The sequence below is a fragment of the Gambusia affinis genome, linkage group LG21, assembly GCF_019740435.1.
Source record: "Gambusia affinis linkage group LG21, SWU_Gaff_1.0, whole genome shotgun sequence".
Lineage (NCBI taxonomy): Eukaryota > Metazoa > Chordata > Actinopteri > Cyprinodontiformes > Poeciliidae > Gambusia > Gambusia affinis.
In genome coordinates, this window is record NC_057888.1 from 8,059,842 (window position 1) to 8,082,289 (window position 22,448).

The window sequence follows — 22,448 nt, forward strand, 5'->3', positions numbered from 1 at the left end:
TTATAATGTCATCACCAAATAATTTGAATTCCATCATTCCATCTTAAAGAAGATCATTCATGAATGGAAAACATTTAGTGTAGTTTCCAATCTGCATCTTAAACTTTACCCATAAATGTGCATGGTCATTGGCAGTCCTAAGTCTGATCTATAGGTTTTAAATTGGATTTAGCAAAGTCCCACATATATCTATTAATTCTGGAGTTTGCAATATGTAACATTTCTGACATAAGTATGCTGATGTTCAATGATAGTGTAAAAGAAGGCTTGTTTCTGGACATCACTTTAAATCGTGACTTCCATTCTTTAATGAAGGTCTGGTACCGTATGATTTGGTGGTCGACTCCCCCTAGTGGTCTGGAGCACCTCCGTTCTGTGGAGCAAGTTTGCAGCATTTCATACTTGCTGTTTTTGCGATTTTTGGCATTTTCTCTTGTGCTTCCATTTCTTCTGGCTGCAGTATTCTGTCTGTGGTTGTAACACTTCTTTCTGTGTTTGCATAAATTTTTGGTTTCTTTTTGGGAAAAGAATTGTCATATATAAAATTTGCAAGAAATGTCTCTACAAGTATAGGAATATAAATGTGTGTTTGCAGATAAAATTGGTTTATTTTGTTTGATTAAGTGATGGCAGGCATCACTCAAACTATGATGTAAACTTTACATGGATCTGTTTGTTGTTATAAAGCTGAGTCCACTTCCTTTCTGGATTCCTCCGAAAGTCCTCCATGTTACTCAGTTTGCTCCATTTAGACTTTAGTTAGGCGAGTTTTGCATCGTAATTTGTGTCAAATGGATCTAACCAGTCTTAAAGTAAACCTTTCGTTATGACATCTCTCTTAGCTTTGAGATAACTCTATGTTAAAGCTTTTTTACCTGGATTTCCTAAGAAGCAGGATGTTGGAGTAGAGTTCAGCTGGTCATATGAAGTGGTCCTATTCAGTAATCACTGATGTGAGAGGTCAGGGCCCTCAGAGGTCTCCGCGTCACTGTTTGCCAGAGCTATAAGCCTCGCCTGATCTGCTCTTGGACGTAATTAGCAGCACATAAACAAACACACACATGACAGAGTGGATTCGCCTTTTTCACAACAGGAATTCCAGTCAGAGCCCACTTCCACAGAATCACTGAAATGCTCTGTTAAGATGCAAGTCTTTGATCTGCTAAATAATTTTGCTGTGCGTTTTACTCTCTCTTCCAGCCCACTGGATCGCTCATAGTGTTACATTTTTCAGATTAATTCAAGCAACTGTCTGAGAAATGTTTGTGTTGTCTTTCATCGGGTGTTTAGTGTCTGTAACAGCTAGTTAAGCTTTTGGCTATCCATTCATTCAGGCAGACATTTTCCTCCTGCGCTTCGTCTCAGAGTAGCTCCTAGCTGGCAGAGACGGATCGTTCCTGCAGATCTGTGTCGTTATTTTCCAGAGTCGCCCTCTCTAGCACACTAATTAAAATGATAAGTTGACTTTATAGATAACCTGGCATAGATTACCCCCGCTGGCATTTTACATGACAGATGAGTGGTAAAAAATAGCTCCTGGTGGTCTGGCCAGCAGAGAGAGACAGAGCAGGCGGAGGTCAGAGGAAGTGCAGACTCTCTGACTGTGAGCTTTTCTGTGCAGAAAGTCACACTCGCTTCCCTTCAACTACAAATACATAAGTATTGGGAAAGATTGGATACTACCAATGACTATATTTTATTCCTGACATGCATGAACAAAACAGCCTATATCCATCATCAAACCAAAATGGGCTCCTCCTAATGGTTTTACATCATAATCAGTAAATGCACTACTTTTAAATTAACTAATACATTGAAAAGGAAATTAGGGAAAATACATTGTAAGATGAGTGATTTGCTGAGAAAAATACAAATTATTTCAAAACATAACCATAAAAAAAAATCTGATTGCATAAAAAAAAACTTGCTGTAGGGAACTTGTTGCATTTATTACTGACTAAACGTTCATATTTCACATGGATTATAATAGAAGGATTTATAACAAATTAGTTAAATCACTGCATTCCTATGTACTCATTTGAATGCTACTTTACATTAAGACTCTGTCAAATGCATAAACATAATTGAAAACATATACCAGTGTATTATGCTAAGCTCTTGCTGCAAATTCAACCACTAAGTAAACACTTTTTTTCCTCCAACTATCACCTTATTGTAATAGAATTCACCTACAGCAGGAGTGTAACCTTGCAGCACAGCAGAGAACACTTAAAAGCACAAGTTAGAAACTACTAAAAGAACACAGGAAACACTTTAAGGGGCTCATCTCTTAAGTTTGAGGAGGTTCTCTGTTTGCAGATTGGTCAGAAGTTTGTTTTTTTAGGGTTAGAGTCAGGGTTAACCCTAAATGGCACAAAAGAGGACATTTCTCAACACTGAATCTACTTTTATTCCTTTTGTGACACCTGGGTGTCTCTAGCTAAACTTGGACTGCATTTAAACTCATAACCTTAATCCGGAAACATACATACACATAAAACTGAAAACATTTAAGACCCCCCAACTCAAATCAGGACTTTCTGACCACAGCATGAATCAGAGGCAATGTAAACTGAATTCCTTAATATTTCAGAATATTTTCTGATGTTTTTTGATATTTTATAATACCTCCTAATCAATTCATAATAATCACGAATAATTTTCTTTTTGTTTCTGATCAGTTCTGGCAGTTTATGATATTTCCTGGGCAGAGCCGATTAATTGGCACTGTGAGTAGACGAGCATGACTAACAGTGCATTAGACCCTCCTCCAATATATTTTAAGAAACATATTGTTTATAAAAGTTACATACTGCATGCAGCTTTAAGACTTAGACACACTGCAGTTTTAGCTCTGTAATTCAGAGATCAGTAGGTATTGTTTTGGTGGTTCTAATGCTATTGAAGATCAGTATTTTAAACTAGTAAACACACAGAGGAATTATTAAATTTTGGAAATAAAACAGTCGCTCTCCAGCTGTGCAAGAAAATCAGAAGAGTAAATACCTGGCAGCTGGAAGGGGCCGGTCGATATACTCAAGCAACCTTGGAGAATTATAGAACAATCTTCCCATTATGGAATAATAAAAGTTATTATGGTGCCATATAATAATGGATGCTACAGACTGGGAGAACAGCCTGAGGCTGGTGCACAGAGCTGTGGAGAAATCATTTCAAATCGATCCACAACATTCAAGGTGAAACAATGTTGGGTTGTTGATTTATAGTGTGTGGCCCTGTGTGCGCGTGTGAGCGCGTGTATGCTTGTCTTGGAAAGTAGTGGTATGTAAAATGGTAAATCAGTCACAGCAAAGGCAAGTATTCACTCAGCTGGTGAAGAATACATATGAGGTGATATTAGATCAAGCATTGTGGGTTGTTTTCAATTCACAGAGTTCCTAGTTAAAGTTTAATTGGTGTGTCTCATTCTCAGGTCTTCTTTCCTTTGTTCCTATCAAGTTGTTTTCCTTGTTTTTCATCCTCATCATTCTGTTTTTATGCCTCAGTCGTTGCACCCTGTTCAGCCTCCATAATGAAGGCTTGTGTCTTGTAAGAAGCAGTGTGGTTCTGATATGCAGATGAAGAGTCTTCGTTCGGAAGTCTGCAGTAGATGTTTTCTTTCAATTTTTCAGTCATCAGTGATGTACCTGAGCATGTGTGCATGATTGCCTCCAGGTCTAATATGTTCTGAAAAAGCCAAGTCAATCTGAGCATAAGGAGGGGAGAAAGGAAAGAGGCAGCTGTCTGTGAAATGAATGAAATGGCATACATTTGTAATGGACTTCACAACTTCATTCAGTGTATGCAACGCCATACACTGAATGAAGTGTATGGCGTTTTGAAGGACACACTGGAGGTGTCCTTCAAAACCTCCAGCGTTTCAGATTTTCAACTGGGTGTTTTAGAGGAGGCACATTTGCATACATTAGACTAAAAATATCACTCCACTGAATATTTACATTGTTAAATGCATGAAAAGTATCATTCCATAGGTAGTTATTAATTAGCCATCATTATCATTTAAAGCTGGTTGTTTTTCAATGAGCCTGACATTTATTCTACAGTGCTGAGATTCAATAAGCATTACCAGCAGTTTTCTGCAAATGCATCAGGACCTTCAGAATTTATATAAATCAAATGAGTCTTCCCACCTGCAGTAGATTTTGTATTGTCCCAATACAAGCCTTTTTTTTATAACTCTGCTTGAAAAGTTAATAGCTTTAAAGTAGAATAAAAAATAACACCAAGTTTCACCAGTATCAAATGGGGTGTGCATTAGTATTGTTCCTGTGACCCATCACCAATGGCAATCCAGATGTTGTTGTTTCTCCGAGCTAAGATTTCTTTGCTTCCAGAGTCTGAAAAGGTCCGCTTTAATATGTTACTCCAACCCATTTAAGAAAGCTGCAGATTCTGTAAAACGCTAAATTATCTACATATATCTGACTCTGTGCTTGCAGATACACTTCAATATGCTTCTCCTCATGCTGTTTCCATGCGAAGCAGTTTGTTAAAATGTTACGTCAGGGTTACTGTGTTTAGTCTTTGTTTTGATATGACTCATTGATAATTTAGCTCTTTTAATGGAGCTACTGTTAACCATGGGCAGAAAAAAGCCAACAGAAAGCTTTCCTGCATAAGCTCTTATTCCCTTGCTTTATAAATTTAGCATTGTTCTTTGCATATGTTTTAGCTGCTCTTTGCATAGTTTTCCCATCAGTGGGCAAAGGAGATCACATGACACAAACAGACTGGAAGGTGCAGGAACCATTACAGTCTCACTATCAGTGTGGACGGGGGGTGAAGTATTTGTTTGCTTAATCGAACAATTAGGCAAACATATCTAATTGTTCAAACAAATCGAACAATTTCATTTCAAATCATTTCATGATTTGAAATGAAATTATCTCGTGATTTTCACATAATAGCAAGTGAACAGAATCTGAAATTCATACATTAAATATCTTTATATTCTCATCTTTAACTCTGGATCATCCAAAGAATTTCGGACTCGTTACACTTCCAAATTATTCATAGGTCACAGTTAATAGGCCAAATAATTAGGATTTCTAAAGTGCCTTGATATTGAATTGGAATTGAGAGGAAAGCCAGACTCCAAGGACTAAGATACTAGCATCTTTTATAAAATTTCTTTTTAAAGTAGTGTTTGTCAAATAATAACATCCAAACGGTGACTTGATTTTCATTTAGTTCATCATTTTATTTAAATGTATTAGCTTTTCTCTTTGACTGTATACTGTCAGAAAAATATCACATCACAATAAATCATCAACTCCAATGTCTAAATATCAAATCTTTTTTTTATGTTGATAAGTGGAAAAAAGTAATCAGACAAATTGTGTCCAAATATGTTAGGAAAACCTGCAGGCTCTCATGGATTGTCCTAATTATTTTTGCCTAACTCTAACCTCCACTAAGAAAACTCTGAAGGCATAAATGGTCAGGATTGATCTTTTGCAAGTGCAATATATTATTGCTTAGACCTTTTAGTCTGTTGTTCAGATCTCGGTTTCTTCTAATCAGAGAAGCAATCAGTGCAGCTTTAAAAGGACAGCACAACATATTTTTGACTCTTGCTACAGGGTGAGATATTCTAATCTGTCCTTCTATGTTTCTCATGGAGTTTTGTTATAGGGCTAACACTGTGGTGAATTTTATCTCTGTTTTCCTGTTTTGTTTTTTGGTTGCCTAGAGGAAATCAGATTGCGGTGCAGCAGTGGAGATTTTAGTGCACTTTGAAAGCATTTCTCAAAATCTGTGTAAAGTCCAGCTGATTTATAGCCTCAAAGCTCTGATCCGGTGGGTTAATTTTGGTACCCGGTTGGATATTACACATCACAGCTCTCTTTTTATCTGCAGGTAAATATTTAGCATGTGAGGGTGCAGCTGGGGGATTATTTTAAGCTGCATCCTCGTGCATTCTGTTTGTTTTTTTTTCAGTTGACTTTTATCCAGCTTTTTGCTCTGTCAAAGACTGAGCAAATGTAATCTGGTTGAGGGCATGACCATGCTGCCAACTGTTGCAGCCACTGCCGCCAGACTGGCTCCAAGATTATGTCCAAAAGCATTTTATGTAACTCTTAAAGAAATGTGTGCCTCAATTTAATATTTTAGCATTAGTAAAATAATACCAAATCTTAATTATAGTGCAGAAAGAGAAGATGTGTGTTCTTGCATTTAAGCAGAAATGCTCATTCTTAAACATCAGCAGTGAATAAGTGCTCCCATCACACCTCGCAGTCTTCCAGAAATATTTCATTAGATCTTGCTTTATCGTAATGATTATGTGTCCAAAAGAGGAAGGGCAGCAGTTATCAGACAGGAAGGTTATTATTGATCCTGCTGTCGTAAAGATTGTTAAATTGATTTATGAACCATTTGCACAAGAGGTGTTTGTGCTTTTTGTAAGTGTAAGACAAGAGTGCTGCTTTACAAAAAGGTGTGGAAACATTGACCAAAGACAGGCTGCATGTGAATCACATTAGAAATAGTAAACTTGTCGCAGAGACAGTGTTGCAGTCAAACCATTTTTGGTGAGAAGTCTAGATGAATAAGAACTTGCACAGATCTCTTACCCAAACTTATTTTTACAGCTGTAAAAATGAGTATTTCAGCGCATTAGTAATGGGCGCATTAAACTGGGATGAGATGGGTGAAATTGTACAAAAAGTGTGGTTAATTATAATGAACTCATGATTTAAATGGGTTAGGTTACTTTTTCACATAGGAATAGGTTGATTTGGTAGTAGTTTTTGTCATCCTTAATAAAGAAAATCCAATTTTAAAAACTGTTTTTTATTATTATTGTTATTAAAATTGTCTGTCTATTTGTATTACTTTGATGTTTTGAATCATTTAAGAAATCTGTAAATTCTTTGTTGATGGCTACAAAAACTGTGGATTAGCAGCTACAACTTTCCAAGAGATATTTGACCAAATATTTCTGGGAATACATAAATTTGAGTTTGTATTTATAAAATTGATTCTGTGTGGATTGGATAACACTTTTAAAAATGTAAACTTTTTCACTCGATTCTTGGTTGTTCCATGTTGTAATATATCTCCACCTTGGAAAAGTAGCAGTACAATTGTGTAATTGAAGCTAAAAATTCTTATGACATTTGTGACGATGATGATGATGATGATAATGATGATGATGATGATGATGGTAATTTTATCTTAACGTCCTAGCAGATCTGACATTTCTGTCTTTCTTTCCATTTTGTTCCTTCTGGTAGACTAAACCAGTTGCATTTGCTGTCCGAACAAATGTCAGCTACAGCCCGAGTCATGACGACGACGTACCTGTGCCCGGCATGGCTATCTCCTTCGACGCCAAGGACTTCCTCCATGTCAAAGAGGTGAGCAGTTACTGCTAAAGTTGATATTTAAGAAGCTGATATTAGAGACGCCCCTCATACCTGTAAGTGTATTGTTCTGGCAGAAATTCAACAACGACTGGTGGATAGGACGTCTAGTGAAAGAAGGCTGTGAAATTGGCTTCATTCCCAGTCCTGTGAAGCTGGAAAACACTCGCATCCTCCAGGAGCAGAGAGCCAAACAGGGAAAGTTCCTCTCCAGGTACTACCAACCTGTTCATCTCTGTCATTTTTGTTTGGCTATGAAATCCGTTAAAATGAGCAAAAACTATTTCCGCTCTAGTTTTTTCTAACTTAAATGACAAAAATTTGGGGTTTCAGCAAACTGGGAGCAAACTCATCGTCTAGTTTAGGTGAAGTGGTTCCTAACTCAAGGAAATCTACTCCTCCTTCATCTGGTAAGTAGCTTTGTAGAAACTTTTCATTTTTTGTTAATTTTTAACCAACCTTTAACAACTGAAACCTAACTGAGGCAAAGGGAACATTTTCTATTAATGTGTATGTATATATATTATTTTTTATGCTTCATTTACTCTCTCTGTAGTAACTCCATTCTGCGCTACATTCAGTGTGACCCATCAGCTGTGATTACCTCTGTGTGATGTTGCTCTTGTCTGTCTGTGTCGGTAGCTGTTGACATAGACGCCACAGGTTTAGACCCAGAAGAAAATGAGCTCCCAGTCAACCTGCGCTCCCCTAAAGCCAGTCCAAACACTGTTATATCACCCCTAGCAAAAGAGAAACGAATGCCCTTCTTTAAGAAGGTAAACTCTAGAGCTCCACACTGCCTCTTCTTCTTCTCTGCCCGCCGGCACGGCTCTGTCTAAAAACGCCTGTGGCCCCTCGGCTTCACACAGCGCCCTCGCTTGTTTGTCAAGCACCAGTGTCCCTGTTGTCCCACGATGTGCACTCCACTGTTAGCATGCCTGCCTGATCTTAACCTCTCTCTCTTTCCCTTTCTTCTGGCTAATCACAGCTAAGCAGAAGCAGAAGTCGGTAAGTTTTGATGTTCAGACCAACATGACAGCAGGATCTGAGGAGGAATCTTCTGATATGTTTAAACTCTGCCTTTCCTAAGCAAGAGATTTCACCTCTTTACTAACTTCCTGCCCTTCTCATTGTTCCCACAAACCTCTCTGTCTTGACATTTGTATGTGATATTGTAATCCTGACTTACTGGGACCTCATTGTGAGCAGTTTTTCACTAAGAGTCAATGTAGGCACCATAATGTTTTCATTCACAGCAGAGTACAGAGTCAAAGAGACAAATTTTCTAAAAACAAGTAGATAATGGCGACAATTTGCCTGCCAAAATGAGGTTGAAGTAACATAATAACTAAACTTGGTATTGTACGACAGATAGGAGGAGAAAAAAATATTAAGAGAAAATTATGTTTCTTGAGGGGCTAAATAAGAGAGGATTTAGAAAATCTTGACTTTGTTTGTCCAATCACAAATAAAAAAAAACTTACATTTGTCAATTGTGTGCTTTATAAGAACGTTGGATAAGTCCAGACCATCTGGGGTATTACTAAGACAGGTTATTACGAGTCATAGTTCAGGAGGAGGATAAGAAAACTTACCTAAAATATTTTGGAAAGAAAATTTACAATTTCTTACACAGGTTCAGGGTTTTTCTTTTCTTTTCTTTTTTTTTTTTTACCAAAACTCTGAAATTGCATCGGTCCTAAAATGTCAAACTTGTTCTGTAGTCTGTCAAAGACATCAATAAGAATAGATTCAGACAACATTCCAGTGAGCATGGCATTCTCAGTTTGACAAAAAGCCATGTTTCACATGATTACATTTGAGTAGAACCACATTGTTCAATAATAGCCCTGTTATAGCCAATGGCAGTGTTCATCAGTTCCCACCGCATAGTGACGTGAGAAAACATTCAGAAGTGGGTTGATGAGAAAGAGAGGGTGATGGACTGCAAGAAAAAAGTCACAATAAATCCACTATAACACTTATTATAACAACATATAAGGCTGAGACAGGAACATCAGCGTCAGGGTAATGGAGAACATGGCTGGCTGATGAGTGAAAAATCCTTTAGATTAGGTTCCTGTTTCTCAGCTGGCTGCCCCCAGAGTTCATGTTGAGTCACGTAACCTTTCTTCTTCAGGGAATAGAAGACTTTAGTGTTTATGTGGTGCTCTTCAAAATGAAACATCCAATTTAAAATTAAAAACTTAAACTGTCTTTAAACATACATAAATAGAAAATTAGAACAGCTGTGGCCCATTGGCTTTAAAAGCTTATAAGGATTTATTTAGTATATAAGACTGGATAATGGAGATTGTCAAGGTTTGTACAGGAATTTAGGGTTTGTTTTTTTTTTTAGATTTCAGATGTTACTTCTTGTACCTTATCTAGAAACAGTGTCCAAAGTGTGGCTCATTAGACATATGCGGCCCTGAATGCTGGTCATTTTTGACCCACTCATGGAAGAATGAGGTAGTGATATAAAACATGCTACTTCTTAATTTTTATAAAGGGTAAATAAAAAATTTGACTTGCAGAATATCAGTAGCATAATTTTTGAGGAATACCTGGAATATGAAGTGATGAAAACTTTTCATGACAAAGATATTCCAAAACGATGACCTCACTGGGTCAAAAAGGACCCACTTACGCATCAGAGGGAGCAAATACATGGAAAACGCTTAATTTGGACTGTGTGACATAACACTTGGACACTACTGATCTAAAGACATAAAGTAAAATTCTAATCTACCTTATCAATTGTTTTGAGCCCATGATACAATCACACATATTATTATTATTATTATAAAATGAAAAAAGCTCAGCTTTGCAGCTTTTTGGTCTATAATTTTTTTTAGTACAGAGTTTCAGTTTGAGCATGTTAGTCTTTTCTTTCTGTTAAATGCCAAACAAATCATTAACATATTTTTGGGGTTCTACAAAAGCAAAAAAAAAAAATTAATTAGTTAAAAAAATAAAAATCACAGTGCTTCCAATTGTGCTTCAAATAATCTAATTAGAATAATTGAGTCCAAACTTGTTGACAAGTCAAATTGTAGTATACTTTAACATTTCTGTCAATGAGAAAATTTCTAAAACGTCCCATTAGTACAATGTCGTATAAGAAACTAACTTCAATATTTTGTTCGTCAGCACACTCAGGTGAGTTTTAAGTGAATATTAATTCCTTTTAATACTTTTCGGAGATTTTTATCTGGGGTTCCAATAAGAAAGAAAGTTGGAGTGCTTTTAATGAGAACAGAAAATAAACAAAGGGTTTTATTTGGAGACTGAACAACATCAGCTTAGCAAAAAAACATTTCAGTTCATATTTTAATGGAGTTTAAGTCTCCAACGTTTGCTGATTTCTATTCAAGGAGAGAATTCCAACAGATTACTTCATCTGACATTTACAAACTAAGTAAATTATGCACAATAACCAGATAATGGACTGAAAGTCTTTACTAAATATAGTGGAATATCTACCGTGATATCAGTCTACAGCATATCTGAATGCTGATCTGAAACTCCTCAGACTGAGATCCCAGCTTGTCCCAACAGTGAGCTTGTTTTTCTAGCTGTGTCCTCTGTTGATCTTCTGTCTCCGACTAACCGTCCCTGTACGACGACCTTCTCCTTTTTTTCCCTGTTTGTACTGACATGGACCATGACACATGCGATATGATCTGTCTGAATTTGTTTTGAGTTTATTACATTTTTGCTTATAGTGGTCTCTTTTTATATGCTCCAAAAACCACTAACATTGTTAAAACTTGAGTTAACTGGCTAATTGTGTTAGACATCAAAGCCTGCTTGTGTTGCGATAGGCTCAATGGGACATACTGTGTCATGGTTCTGTAAAGTACTAGCATTTTTAATATATATTTCTTACAAGTTCAAGTGTTTGTGTCCATCTTTTTATTAAAAACTGAGTTTCTCCTTTCTCCGTTTTTTAAGACGGAACACATTCCTCCATACGACGTTGTGCCTTCCATGCGGCCCGTAGTTCTGGTTGGACCGTCTCTGAAGGGCTACGAGGTGCAGCAAAGTTTTGCTTTTTAAAACTTTGACATATTCAGTGTGAGAAAACTGTAACTTATGGTCACCATCTCTCGGCAATCTCCCGTCAACAGGTGACGGACATGATGCAAAAAGCACTGTTTGACTTCCTGAAACATCGATTTGAGGGAAGGTGAGTGCGCTCAAGTTAAAAAACACAGGCTTCTCATCCCACTTCCTTCCTGAATTCTTTCTCTCTCCATGTCAATAGGCTGGTATTTATCTGTCCCCTGAGGTTAGAGAAGGGAGTGTGTTACACGTTTGCTTGGCCTGGAGATGTGTGCTGCTGCTTTAAATAGGTCCTCTCCATGTCCTTAATAGGCCATAATGAGCCCTGGAGCAGAGCAGGGTTCTTTTTATTCAATGCTGAAGCCATGAAGTTACTTGGGATCCACTCAGGCTGTCAACAGCAGCAAAGAACATTGTTAATTTGATTGTAATCTGATAATAGGGTGTTTTCTGCCTTCAGTCTTTACCTTGTTGGCAGTTATTTTCTCACTTCTCCTTAAATGCAGTGAGGTTATACTTGATACTCATCTGTAACCTATAGGATAACATATAAATTACCAGGGATAACGTGTGATGCCCATGGGAGTAAAATAGAAAGTACATGTAAAATTGGACTAACCCTATAAAAACGTTTAACAATACAAGTCTTATTCATACAGAATCTCTTATATATGCCCATGCTTTTATACAGCAATAGCAATAGCAATAGCAATAACAACTGCTGATCACCAAACAACTGAAACACATGGAAATCACATTATTTATTAACATGCAAAATATTGTCCTACACATTTCACATGTGAAAATTGTACTTTTTAGCAATGTGAAAACTTTCCACAAGTTAAATATAATTCCGCTCATGTTTGGATATTGTATTTTGTAGTACTATGTAAAGTACACTTCTGTGTGTTTTTTTCATGTGACAATCATATTGTGTAGTGAAGTGAAGTACTTGTTATGTAAATACATTTCCACAGATGTTTTACATGAGAAAATTGAATCAAGTAGTAAACTGCAAAAACTTAAAATGTGGGATGAATTTTCACGTGTTTCATGTTTGGAGTTGATTTTGTATAATAACATGTTTATTATATAATATTCCTATCCACATGTGGAAACATTTCCCCACTGTTTTCACATGTGGTATTTGTGATACTAGCATGTGTGCACAAGTGTTATAAGCTTTGGCATGTAAAATGTTTTTTTTCATGTTTCACATGTGAAATTGATACAATGTGACATAAACTCTATAGAAACATTTAACTTAATTTTTAAAATCTATTACATGTGAAAAATGTATTCAATAAAATATGAAACAAATGTAAAATCTTACACATGTGAGATAAAATTACACACATTTTACATTTGTGTAATAAGGTTGCCTGAAATGTTGTGGCTTAATACTCTTCCTGACCAGAAACTATTCAATTTACTGGCCATTCACTAAATCTTAAACTGAAATAAAAGCCATTCAAGGAATTTAGCTTTTTTTTTCTTTCCAAATCAAACACAGATTAGTTTCTTGGTCATCTGTTCTGCTTTTCAGCCGTCTTGTTTGTTTTACTGTGAGCCAAATCGTTTCTCAGAAATCACTAAAAGAGGCATTTGCTTTCCTTTCAATATAACTGAACATGATGGAATTTGGTTGGTGCTGCTCAAAGCAGCAAAAAGAATAAATGTGTTTGACATGTGATTGTTATGAGGCAGGTTTTTCTTCTTTTTTTTTTAGCGACATTGGTTCAGCTGACTGAGATTTTGCAGACATTCATTTCTGTGCAAGTCTGTTAAGGTTTAGCACAGCATTTCAAATGAGAAGACAGGTTTTTTTTTTAATCATTATTATTATTAAAACTTTGCGCACTTAAGTAATTCCCAGGTTATGGAGCACTAACAGTTGCTTGCCCAAAGTCATTGCTTATGTCCTACCACCTTTTTTAGGCTGCTTAACATTGTATGCCGCATTTCTGTACATTATGTTTTGGAGAAATTCTATTAATATTGTGTGTATATATTTGTGTGTGTGTGTGTGTGTGTGTGTGGGCGTGCGTGTGTGTGTCAAGTCAAATTGATTCAATAAACTCCATGCTTCTCTTGTTCTTTCAGAATTTCAATCACCCGTGTCACGGCGGATATCTCGCTTGCCAAACGCTCGGTACTGAACAATCCCAGCAAGCACGCCATCATCGAGCGCTCCAACACACGATCCAACTTGGGTAAGTTTGCTCTAAATCAGCCTGGGAACATCTGGGTTTCCTGATTCATTATGTTTTCAAGGAGAGCAGTTGACGCAAACACGGAAGGAAACAATTATAGAAACTCTTGACAACGATAACGATAACTCCCAAAAGCTCTCTGTGGCCTTTGCTGGCCTCCCTTTGTTGGGGAATGAAAGATTGGGTGTAGAGGAACGATAACAAGCACCACAGCTGGTCTGATATGACTTATGTTGATTAGAGTTTAGATGTGATTACAATGAAAGGGATTCCTGAGCAAAATAAAGGCGACAGAGGCTAATCTTGACTATTTATCACCAGAATCATCATTCAGCAGCTATGGCAGCACTAGGAGCCCCTGTCAAAATGAATAATGAAAGCAAAACATGCTATTATATCATTTGTACTTAAAGATCTCGTCATTTAAGAGAGTTACCACACTGTACGATGATGATTTAGTCTGTTTCTTGTTGTTTTATCTCCTCTAATTGTTTTTTTTAGCTAAACATAGGAGAACAAATAGAGATGATTGTGCTTTCTTTATATTTGATGAGTCCCACATGAGATCTATTGAGTCAGTTCACTAACAAAAATATCCCCCTCTTTATGAAATAATTGAATAAAATATGATGGTTGAAAGAAGATCAATGGAAGATTAGAGCAGTTATTTGCAGAAAACATCTTATTGAAAACGAGTGGAAATCCTTTTTCTGCTTTGTTTTTTTTTTGTCAGGAAAATGACACTGAATGAGTTGTGGTTCCTACAGTATGGCTGGAACGTTTTTCATGTTGTCTGTTTAGATCAGGCTTAGTTACTGTTGGGAGTTTTTAACTTTTACTCCTCTCTTTCTGGGATGTTTACAGACGTGGTTGTGCTGTCAAATCTCTCCTGTTTAAGTCCCATCTGTCAGAGCGTGGTTTTCTTTCTGCCCGGAAAAATGTGAACTCATTTAAGTATTCTTCTGAATGAGATGAGCAAGGGGAAAAGCCTGGAATTTGAGTGAAGTATTTCTGGTCTGTGTGGTAAAAAGGAAACAGTTGCCTGGAAATGTTATACATTTAAAACCATATCTAAATGTACCATTGTCTACAGGTTGTGTGCATCCATCCATCCATCTGCCCATCCATTTACCCATCCGTCCATCTATTCATTAGTCTTATTTATCTCTCCGTCTAGTTTGTAGTTTTTCCAGGTTTGATATTAGATCAATGACATCTGAAGATATACCTGGTAACTTTTCTATTTATAATTTTAAAAATTACTCAAAAAGCAAAGAGAATGTAAAAAAGAAAATGTGTAATTTTGGCATTAAAAGTATATGAAACCTGAAATGAACAGAAGCCCTACCTCTCAGGTCCTATTGATTTTCCACCGAAGTCTCACATTTTATTGTATTTAACCATATACAACTCCACAGCTGGTATAAAACTAAGTTTTCCCAGTTTTAACGTCTCTCATCCTTTCAGCTGAAGTCCAAAGTGAGATCGAGCGGATTTTCGAACTGGCCCGGACGTTGCAGCTGGTGGTTCTAGATGCCGACACCATCAACCATCCGTCTCAGCTTGGGAAGACATCCCTAGCACCCATCATCGTCTACGTGAAGATCACCTCCCCCAAGGTGAGACAAAATCAGCACAAAAACAAGTTTTTCTGTAGGTATTACTACCGTAGTTCAAATGTGTCATAAACTGTTACAGTATGTGTTGTTTTCCCGTAACTTTGCCGCTCCCTGTCAATAATCTTAATTTCAGTATGTCAGATGGGATTGCCAATTTGTAAGAAAGAAATGTAGGGGAGGACTGATTCATCACTCTGACCTTCACCAAGTGTAAAAAAAAAAAAAAAAAGAAAGGATTGTGATTCAACGATCAGTTGAAACAGGCATGTGAGTAATGCAGTAAATGAAATTAGATACTAAAGATATAAATGATGAGGTTTTTAAGTCTGTGGGTGATGTTCACAGTGATACAAAATGAAATAACTTTAATGGCTGTACTTCCTGTTAGCACAAAGACAAAATCATGGTTTATATTGTAGAACTCAGGTTGCCTATAAACAGTGAGGGGAGGAGTAGTCAAATCAATAAATTATGTTTAATCAGTTTAATCCATCTGATGAGTCAAAAGGATTAAGACAATCTTACTTTTTTTGGAGTATCATGCAAAAGTCTTAAGCTGGACCTCTTTAATACTCTTTAAAGTTGACTAGATTCTCTAATATTTTAAAGCAGCCTTGACTAATTTTTATTCAAAATGACCAAAACTCTACTGCTATTTCCTTGGACTCTCTTGTCTTGTTCTGAAATCTTAAGCAACTGTGATTTTGTAAGGATTTTATTTTGTTCTCCTTTTTTTAGGTGAAGACGAATAGATTGAAGCATTTTTCCCACACAAAGTCTTGATTTAATTTAGTTTTCTGTCCCTACTTGTTTTCAGGTGCTGCAGCGGCTCATCAAGTCCAGAGGCAAGTCTCAGGCCAAACACCTGAATGTCCAGATGGTGGCCGCTGACAAGTTGGCGCAGTGTCCTTCTGTGAGTACAGACAGATCTTCACTAATGGGACCGGGGTTTAAATAACTTTCAGTTTGGTGCTCTTTGGCTAAAACTTCAAGTGCTTTTTTGGGAGGGTTTTTTCTCAGCAGTTTCTTTTGCTGAAAGCCTCATATTTCTCACCGTAATTTTTCCACTCATTAATCAGCTTCGCTGTTATTTTTGAAAGTGGGGTGAGCACCCCCAGCTTGCAAAAGAACATGCTTAATTTAATTCAAATAGCCCTGGGTGTTCTCAGGGAATTACTGTTCAAGGTTTTCCTGAGAATTCATTGCTAAAGTTGGGGGTATTTTATTTGGAGGAATGTTTGTTTAACATAAGCTCTGGCATTTTGTGCTTATGAAGAGTAAGATGAGTTTATACCTTTGAACATCTCTGTGGTCATCGGCAGACTTCTCACAACATGCCAATAGTCAATTTCTCAACAGTACAGCCTGATACTCCTTGACCTGGTCAAGTCGTGTGTCTGTTTCATTTCCTCATCCTGGGACTGTCTCACTTCTCCCAGGAGATGTTTGATATCATCCTCGATGAGAACCAGCTGGAAGATGCGTGTGAGCACATGGCTGATTACCTCGAAGCTTACTGGAGGAGTACTCACCCCACCAGTTCCAGCCCCCCTGACCCGGTATTGACAAACCTGCCCGCAGCGGCCCTCCCAAGCGCACAGACGCCAGCCTTTGCCGTGCAGGTATGAATCCTGAGGAGTTTGGCACAAGGACAATAGCACATGTGCAGTCGGAGTAATGCAATGTTAAAACTGGCTGTACTGGTCAGTCGTTAAAATGATGTTTGCATTCCAAAACAAGCTATTTTGATTTTATGACATTTTGCTTTATTTGAAATACATCCTTAATAGCGCCATATGGTGCAGGGCTGCATGATACTGGAAAAAACTGACATTGCAATTCGCCTGATAAAGGTCTAAGGGTTTTACATAAAGTACAATGTTTACAAAACATGCATTTGTTTTAAAAAAAATATTTGCCGCCCCAAAAAACTGGGACTCTGGGCCTCTGCCTCTGTAAGCCTTTTCTATAGTCTTCTTTAAGAAAAGTCTAAAGATATTTGGTTGATTATATTTTAGGGTATCATATTAGAGAGGTTCAGACACAAATCTATGGCATACCTTTCAGATTTTTGAAGAAAATGTAAAAGCACATTATGTCTTTCCATTTCAAAACCATACACTCCCTTTGTTGAACTATGACATGAACAACCCACAAAACACTGAGGTTTATGGTTGCAAAGTAGAAAAATGGGAAAAATTTTCAGGAGTTTGAATAGTTTTGGAGACTCACTTAACTGCCTGTTTTATTAATGCTCAGCCTGTGGACAAGTAGTTAGAAAAGTTTGCAAATGGTAAGGTGTTTACCTGTACTCTTTCCCCACCCACTGCCATCACTCTGGGAAATGTAAGACTGAAAATGAGGACAATGCCGATGAGGATGAGGAGTGAGCTTATATTTGCTTGTGTGGTAAGTGTGGCGAAGCCGTGCGACTGAGGTGGAAAGAGTAGCTTAAAGCCTTTCCTGGATTTGACAAACAGTTCTGTGCTCTTGTGTGATGATCCATGCAGGGAAGTTGTGCATGACGCTAAATGATGTGCTGAGTGATATTTTTTGTGTTTGCAGTGAGGTTTCCTGGATATTCTCATTGTTTTGTCTTTATTAATAAAGTGCCACTGCTTCCAGGGCAACGGTACGGAGCAGAAAGGAGAAAAGGCGTTGGTGGAAAGGAAGGGGTCCAAAGAAGACAACCAGCATCATCATCACAAGCACCATCACCACCACCACCAGAGCCAGGAGCAGGCAGACATAGAGGCTGATGGGGACAGCAATGAGGAGGAGAGGCCTTTAAGGACAGAGTCCAGCAAGAGAGCCCCACACATCCACCACAAGTCATCATCCACTAGAACTGAGCATCACAACCACCATCATCACCATCACCACCACAGCAGCAAAGCCAGGGGCCTCTCCCGGCAGGAGACTTTGGACTCAGAGACTCCTGAGAGCAGAGAGAGTCGCGAGTGCAAGGACTCGGCTCGCATCGAGTCGCGGGCTCCGCTCCGCCATCAGGACGAGGAGGATGAGGAGGAGGAGGAGGAGGAGGAGGAGGAAGAGGAGGACGATGACGACGAGGAATTAGGGGAGGGGCACCCCCAGCAGCAGCAGCGCTACGAGCCACTGCCCCACCGGGACCACAATCACCATCACCACCACCACCATCACCGCAGCGGGGCAGACGAGGCCGGCCAGGGACATCAACGCTCCAAAGAGCGCGAGCAGGACCACAACGAGCGAAACAAGCAGCGCTCTCACCACCACCACCGGCCGGCACGAGACCACCACCACCACCACTACGAGCGGGACAGGGACAGGGAGAGGGACCGTGAGGGGGAAGTGGCTCCCAAAAAGAGAGGTGAGGCAGGTGAGGTGTGGGCCAGAGACTCACACATCCATCAATGACAGACCAAAGTCCTGCTGAAGCCCTTCTGGACTCTTTGTCCCCCCCATCATGCTGCTAAACCCTGAAGCATCCCGTTTCTCTCTCCATCTTTGTAAATGCTGTCACGTCTTTTACAGGATTTGGATTACATAGATATAAAAAAAAATATATATATATATAGATATAGATATATATATCTATAGATATATATCTATAGATATATATCTATATCTATATATATATATATAGATATATCTATAGATATATATATATATATATATATATATATATAATATGTGTGTGTGTATCTATGCATAGACATTGTTTATGTGTGGATATGCATGACTATTTTAAAATATGCATATTTTAAACCTGTGTTTTGATAAAGCATGACACAACAGCAGATTTTTTTCTGTTCTGAGCTGTGCTTTCTGTGATTAGCAATATAATTTTTATTGTTATTAATATTATTGTTTAGTTTTATTGCTTGCTACCACTTGAATAATTTGTTCCTTCAGACTACTGGGGGAGTGGTGGGAGGCTTACTGGCCAACATGGTTGGATGCTGTAATTGGAGATTAGTCTGGCACTTTGGGAAATTTGATTTTCTGGATTAAAACCCAGTAAAGAAAAAAAAGTTTGAAAATATTTTTTTCTAATGCAAAAGTACTGCAACAAATATATTCCTAGAATTTTTCTTAGAATTTTACTCATAAGTAAAGAATTGTATCTGACTTGATGTAACTTTGTTTTACTGCTACTGTATTGCAAGAAATTTTCTTGTCATGAAGGTTGATCCTGGTTTTAAGAGATTTGGATTTAACTTTACGATCATTTTTGCCAAAATTCGAAACTACTAACAAGCCACACCCATTCACACAAAGTGGGCATGGCTTGGATGCCCTAATGCAGAGATGGTAAAATGTTTTGAGACGTGGTCCAAAACCGTCAAGTCAAAAAAGCTTGCCGGCCAAAAAAAAAAAAGGTTTTGTCCAAGCTGCCAATATTTTAACTAAGCAAATAGTTCTGTTGGAAAGGGTTGTGTCAATTGTATATCCAAAACTTAAAATGGGTTTTGCAGATTTGCCTCATTAAAAGAATGGCATCCAATTTCAAATTTATTTAAAATTAAAAAAAAATTTATAAAAAAAATAATAATAATAATAATTACTTTGTGCTGTTTTTGAATTGCAGTCACAAAATAATCTGTCCAATGGTCGCAAATGGCCCGTGATCCGCACTTTGGACATCCCTGCCTTACGGTGCATCTGCATAGCTATGTTCTAATGATACATTGCTGCTGGAATTTTTCATGTTATGAGGGTTGATTCTGTTTTGGAGGGATATGGGCTTAGCTTTGACTATTTTAGACAAGACAAGAACTTTCGTCCTAAGCCTTACTTACTTTTCCCAAAAGTTTAAAATATACAATTTTAACTACAAAAGTAATAAAGTGAGAAATATCCTCATACATACACACACACACGATTTTGTAAGAGACTGAGCTGACTTTAGTCTTTATATTTACCAGAAAATATAAACATAAAGAAAGCATTTTCCCCAAAGTGTCAGACTACTCCTTACATTTTCTGTTCAAATTTCACTGCTCAGTTCCTCCTTTTCATTCTGTATCTGCGGTTTCAGACATTCACTTTTGGCATATTTATGCCTCCTTTGAGGCAAATGAGCTCAACAGTAACTTTCTCTGTAAACATGCAGTACTATTCTTCTTATGGGTCCAGAAACATTGGTACACCATTTATCCTGCATTTTGTTTCCGATTCATACCAGGTTTAAACAGACGTGGTTTCATATAACACTTAGGAAATCTCCATTCTGGTTAATCTTTTCTCAAGTCTGACCCATTTCCTAATGAATGTTGTTGAATTCCCTGCTGGACTCCCACTTCTTACAGTGCAAGGAATGTTAATGATAGGAAATGTTCAGAATGTTCTGCACTTAAAATATTCATTCATAAAACAAGCTCAAAGTGTTCTAAATGTTCTTGTCCGCCATCTGTTCACTCCCCCAACTTGATCCATGCAGTTTCCACCAGATATTTCTGCTCAAGCTACGTCTTTCATGACACTTTTTTTTATTTTGACTCCTCTATTTTCACCCCCCCTCCCATCACCACCTTTTTGTTCCCACCTGACAAGTGTAATTATAAAGACTATTTCTATGCTACATTTGTAGCCCCACAGATTTTATAATAGTGTACATGTGTATGTACATAATGCATAAATATGAAGAATAAAGTTGACAACAGAGAAATGTAATGGCGGGGGAAGATCTTGATGTATGGTTTGTCAGAGGAGTCTGTTCCAGGAGGGTTGCTGTGTCTATAAATAGTCAGGAGAAACTCTGCTGGAGAAAAAAGGAAAACAACTGAGGAAGGCTCACCGGCCCTTCCAGCCCAGCCCCCAGTTGTCATGACAACCTCAACATCAATGACAACATGGCGCGTCTAAAATAACAAGGCGCGTCTTTAAGCAGAGCTGCCATCTACATAGACTAGTCCTCCTTCAGGTGCAGCTGATTGGCTCTTTTTAAGAACGTCAGAGCTCTAAGCTGCTCTTATCACAATGGCTTCCATATTTACAGAAAGGGGTGCAATGTATATTGAGTAATAGAAATTTGCTTAAAAAAATTATTTCATTATCGGAAATATATGATTAAGCGGTTTTAGCATGTCTAAGGTCGCTACAGTTCCTCCCATGCTTGGTGTCTGTCTCTGCCTCAAACAGTGGAGTTAAGTATCTTGGTGTCAAGATACCAAGACACCAAGTAATGGACATACGAGGCCTGTCCATCAGAAAATGGACAGGCCTCGTCAGTCAGTAATGCAAGCCAAAAAGCAGAATTCTTGATTTAGTGGGCTATCAACGTGACATTTTTCAATATGGGTGCTGGGACTAATCCTCAGTGTACCATTATGTCAAGGAATGGAATGGGTGCATGGGGGGGAAAGTTTTGTAGTTTTTAAAATTATTTTTGCTATCATCACACTGGAAATGGTATCTTATTATACTTGACATAAGACAAAACTAACCTAAATAACTTTTGGCAAGCTATAGGAGTTTGTTTTAAGTCAATAAGTCTTTATTATTGCTAAAAAGTTCTAGTTCCACTGGCAGATTTGTAAAATGTAGTTATAAGTGAAAAACAATCTGCCAATTAGTCAATATTAAAGAATTATTGACTTAAACAAGCTCCTTTATTTTACTGAAAAGGTACTTGTAATTTAGTAATATCTTATTTCAAGTGTACTAAAATATTTGCAGTATAAACTAAACACCATATGGTGCTCACAGTACGGTATTATCTGTAGATATAAAACCATGATTTAGCTGAATAATGAACTGATTTGAGATTTCTATCTGGTGTTAAATTACAGGGTGGTTTCACTGTTTAAATAATCTTGACTACATATGATTGTTTAGTCATTGAGAGGACCTTAAATTGAGATGGGCATAAAAAAAACTTGACAAAATCTAAATTTGAAGGTATGCTTTTCATAAAATGTTATGAAAAGCCTCAGTCTTGGAGCCAGTCAGCTGGCTGAGAGCAAATTCATACACTTGTCCTGCCTGTTCAAAATTGCCTCAAGAGAGGCAATTTTGGCTGTCTAGAAACACTTCTTGTCACAAAAATCACAGACAGTCATCGTGTGGAGACTTAAGGAGCACCACCCACACCATACTGGTTTTAAAACGATAGTTTGCAAGCTACGAGTGACATGTCCAAGAAGCAGCTGACTGTAGACTCAATTAGAGTTGAT

General features: G+C 37.7%; 1 protein-coding gene across 6 annotated transcripts in view; it reads left to right on the forward strand.

Moving 5' to 3' along the window:
* Window positions 1-18,812, forward strand: part of cacnb2a (calcium channel, voltage-dependent, beta 2a) — a 61,752-nt gene extending 42,940 nt beyond the window's left edge. For 4 of the 6 annotated variants that reach the window (XM_044104720.1, XM_044104723.1, XM_044104724.1 and 1 more), the window contains 11 exons: window positions 7,260-7,382; window positions 7,466-7,602; window positions 7,722-7,798; window positions 8,031-8,164; window positions 11,346-11,426; window positions 11,522-11,580; window positions 13,560-13,669; window positions 15,137-15,288; window positions 16,106-16,201; window positions 16,728-16,910; window positions 17,914-18,812. In XM_044104720.1, the coding sequence (XP_043960655.1) occupies window positions 7,260-7,382; window positions 7,466-7,602; window positions 7,722-7,798; window positions 8,031-8,164; window positions 11,346-11,426; window positions 11,522-11,580; window positions 13,560-13,669; window positions 15,137-15,288; window positions 16,106-16,201; window positions 16,728-16,910; window positions 17,914-18,687 (1,926 nt within the window). In that variant the 3' untranslated portion in view covers window positions 18,688-18,812. Of the gene's footprint in view, window positions 1-7,259; window positions 7,383-7,465; window positions 7,603-7,721; window positions 7,799-8,030; window positions 8,165-8,376; window positions 8,397-11,345; window positions 11,427-11,521; window positions 11,581-13,559; window positions 13,670-15,136; window positions 15,289-16,105; window positions 16,202-16,727; window positions 16,911-17,913 lie in introns of all 6 variants that reach the window. The other 2 variants (XM_044104722.1, XM_044104725.1) reach the window with 1 other exon arrangement.
* The last annotated feature ends 3,636 nt before the right edge of the window (window positions 18,813-22,448 follow it).